Raw genomic sequence first — 4,451 nt, forward strand, 5'->3', positions numbered from 1 at the left:
ACTAGCTGAAACGTCTGACGTTTTCAAAATCATATCCAGTTGCTTGAGTAACTGTTTTTTGGCAAGTGTCGTTTAATTGGGCCACGCATAACGCGGGCCGTGAACGAAGGGTCTTTATAGGGGGTTTTCCGGGTTTGGGACCATAATAAATTAGTTAACAACGTCTCTTTACGGGGTAAATCATGGACATTTTTTGTGCAGCTGCATGGGATCAATGGACAATTGTTGAAAAATGCTAAAAATAATTAGAAATATTCGGTGGGGCTCCACATGGGGGATACAAGGATACCTAAAAAGCGAATTTAAACTGATTTTACACAATTTATCACATTTTATTTCTAATTTCCATTAGTAACTACCTTTCAAAATTAATTTTGTGCATTCACTTTGTGCTAGATAATATCAAGGCTATGTATGGGGGTTATCACAACACCATGTGTGAAACTAGCTACCATATACACAAGCCGCATGGGTGCATGCACTTAGATACAAGTACTCTAAATGAACACTATAGCAACAGGACTAAGAATAAAGCTAAACACAACCGTAAAAACAAGAAAATTCAACTAAAGGCCACTGAAAAAACTCAGGCCATTTAGGATCTAGGATCGCTGTATAAGTCAGCAGTAGGTCAGAAGATAGGAAGGTCTTTGAAATCCACTCATACTCAAGAGGGGCGTTCTTCCCACAGTGGCTTTCTGAATAGTGAACAGTTTAGCATTTTCTATTTAGAACGTCTTTTCAGCTTGTACAATTTGCTATTTACGAAATTATCATGAAATGAAATGCTTTTTACTTGGATTGTTTAGAAAACATCTTAAATGAACTGAGCATATCGTAAATGCCGTTAAGACAATATGACACCAAGGTGATTACCAAAGGCTGGAAAATAACAACACTGAAAGTATACATTCAATATAGTCCTTAGGTTGGTTTTAATCATATACTAGTATATTATGATTGAGAATTTTAGTTTGTACGGCGTTCCAAAAGTGCATTTGTTAGAGACGCTCCTGCAAGTTTCGCAATCGTGACAATCGCCCGCCTCGGGCATCTCTTTTTACAAAACTTATGTTTGCAAAAATAAAACACAAAAATGCAAAAAGTCTGCCAGGGCTGGTTTGTACTGACTTGTCCGGGGTGCAAGAGCATGAAAAATTGGAATGTATCAGGAGAACTGTGCATATTTATTGTAAACGTCATTGGCCAAATCTTGATTTAAATATTCCAACTGCTAATCATCTTACATCTTTAAAACATATCATATTATACATCTGTGATCTATAATATGTTAGTTCTAGAGTTAATAATAATTCACTTACTAGATGTAACATATTAATTAATACTAACTAATATCCTCCGATTCAAGCAAAGACATTCATACACCAAAAGAAGGTACAGGTTGAGCTGTCCTAGATATTAGTACAACTTTGTTTTTCGTTCTCATTTGCCAAAGTCTCAAAAGTACACATGTGGAAAACTAAAGCAAATTTCTACATGTCAACGTGCGCATAATGGTGTGTAGATCTAGAGAAAATGGTCTATTTTCAAAATAGGACCAGTGCTATAAGGAAATGAAAGTGTTTTGCTATGTGCTTTTAAATTGTTCTTTCCTCTTCGATGTTTTCAACCTTTTAGTTTTAGCACATTAGATTATGAAATGAGACTTTTCATCTCTCTTAATTTTAGTTCCCCAGAAACAGGAACACTATCCTTGCAGGATAGAAGACATGTTTCAGTTCATTCAGAAACAAATCTGGTCTAATTACTGGACCACAAATCACACATAAATGGGCCATGGGTCTATTAGATCATACAAATCGATCATAAAATGTCGCAGTGAAGGGCAATATATGGCCGTTTTTGTGTAGCTGGAGGAAAAACATGCATGCATAGATTTGTGGTCAAAAATTATGCCGGTTTAAGGGGGCTCTGCATGGGGGGAGGGCATAAGGATACCTGAAAAAGTGAAGTAATGCAATGCTTGCAAAATGAAAATATCCAGTAATTTAGGCCCGAATTGTCATAAATATATCAAGGAATAGTCGATGATGGTACAGTCAATGATGGAGATACTTTTCTCATTTGAATTGATTGACATTATATTGTAATGCGATTCTAACTGGTCTGGGATTTTTATTTGGTAAAATTTATTGCTGATTTGTTATTAGATGACGGATTTTTTATGAATTGGTTTCATTATCTTATAAGCTGAGTAGAATCAGATGTTCCTGTATATGTAAATGCTAACTAGTTCATTTAATCCAATAATGAAAGCCTGAGTATATTTGGCAAACCTGTATTTTCAGTGGCCTTTATGTGAATTTGCCTGTTTTTACTGTTATATTTAGCTTAAACGCCACATATTCTTGGTCCTATTGCTAGATTGTCCAGTTGGAGTACTTGTATCTACGTGTATGCACCCATGTGGCTTGCGTTTTTTTTTGGTAGCTGGTTTCACAAATGGTGTTGTGATAAACCCCATACTTAGCCTTGATAATATTTAGCACAAAGTGAATGCACAAAATTAATTTTTAAAGATAGTTACTAATGGAAATTAGAAATAAATTAGAGATAAATTGTGTAAAATCAGTTTAAATTTGCTTTTTAGGTATCCTTGTATCCCCCATGTGGAGCCCCACCGAATATTTCTAATTATTTTTAGCATTTTTCAACAGTTGTTCATTGATCCCATGCAGCTGCACAAAAATGTCCATGATTTACCCCGTAAAGAGACGTTGTTAGCTAATTCATTATGGTCCCAAACCCGGAAAACCCCCATAAAGACCCTTCGTTCACGGCCCGCGTTATGCGTGGCCCAATTAAACGACACTTGTTTTTGAATCAGCAGATGTTCCTCTTTCCAGCAACGGTAAAACCGTTTATCAAATTTGCCGTGTCACGGAGAAAAGGCTACTTAAAAATGACTAAAATTTAGAAAGATGAAAATTCTGTTTTCATTGGTTCTGGTAACCCCCTGGTATACCCTTTTAACTTCAATATTGCATCTTCAATTTTTGTTTTGTAAAAGTAGAGGACCCATGCTATGAGACAAAAAAAAACCCATGTTCATATCAATTTTAGAATTACCGTGGTGTCCATTGTAATTTCAGTAATTTTCAGCCATAAATTGTTAGATTTTTGAGGGTCTCAGAGGGGGGTCCCAGAACTCCATAACGAAAAATACCTGGAGGGTTTTAACTATATGGCTGTTAATAGTTCCTCATACCTATCTCACATACAAAGTATGAGCCGATATGGCCGACCCCCATCTTCCGGCCTCTGCCTGGTTTTCTCGTGCAATGACTCTTAAGAAAGTTAACAGTATTTTTTTCTGCTACAAGAAAACTTTTCTTGCGTACAGAATGGTTTTCTTGCTTCAAAAACAGTTAGCTCTTAGTTCAAGAAATATTTTCTTGTGGACAGAATCGTTTTCTTGATACAGCAAGAAAATTCAAGAAACACATGCGTTTCTTGAATTTTCTTGCTATATAATTGTATATAATGAATTATATTTTATAGCAGTGTATTGTATTGCATTTTTATGACTATTGTATGTTATTGTAGGAATTTGTATTTCATGTCAACAATTGTTCGACTTTGTAATTTGTATTGTACTGTATTTATATTGTTGTGTTTGGGAGGACAACTTGTAAAGGTGTCAACACCTTGTATGTTTGTACTTGTGGTGAATTCTAATAAACAAATAAACAATAACTTCAATACCCCTTTAGCTCGTATCTATCATACTCTTTTCAGCCGATGTCTGGCCAGTGGCGTTCACAGTAACCGCCAGCCTAGGAGACCCCGTGACGCTACAGATGGTGCAGAAGTCCGGTAGAACCGGTACTCTGGAGTGGAGGAAGGGCGGGGTCGGAGGGACTGCCCTGACTGGACAGAACGGACTCAGCCTGACCATAGCCAGTGTCCAGTCTTCAGACGAGGGGATCTATGAGTGCTACTATCAGGGGGACACTGATAGAAAACAGGGCATCATGAGGCTCATTGTCAGGGGTATGTTATATTATCTATATTCATGTAAATAAGGAGCAACATCTATAAACAAAGTTACATGACAAGTGGTAACATAAAGCGTAGTTCCTGAACCATCCAAGTATTTAGTGTTATAATCACGCGATCCCTGATCCTCTGATTTATCAATGCTGAATGCGATTTAAGCACACACACACACACACACACACACACACACACACACACACACACACACACACACACACACACACACACACACACACACGACGACGACGACGACACACACACACACACACACACACACACACACACACACACACACACACACACACACACGACGACACACACACACACACACACACACACACACACACACACACACACACACACACACACACACACACACACACACACACACACACACACACACACACACACACACGACGACGACACGACAC

General features: G+C 37.6%; 1 protein-coding gene across 1 annotated transcript in view; it reads left to right on the plus strand.

The window, feature by feature from the left end:
- The window catches only part of LOC109466511, a 9,153-nt gene that overhangs the window by 4,061 nt on the left and 641 nt on the right, over positions 1 to 4,451 (plus strand). The window contains exon 3 of the mRNA XM_019764236.1: positions 3,760 to 4,014. Coding sequence (XP_019619795.1) covers positions 3,760 to 4,014 — 255 coding nt within the window. The remainder of the gene's footprint in view (positions 1 to 3,759; positions 4,015 to 4,451) is intronic.

The sequence above is a fragment of the Branchiostoma belcheri genome, unplaced genomic scaffold (assembly GCF_001625305.1).
Source record: "Branchiostoma belcheri isolate BF01 breed outbred unplaced genomic scaffold, Haploidv18h27 scaffold169, whole genome shotgun sequence".
Classification (NCBI taxonomy): Eukaryota; Metazoa; Chordata; class Leptocardii; order Amphioxiformes; family Branchiostomatidae; genus Branchiostoma; species Branchiostoma belcheri.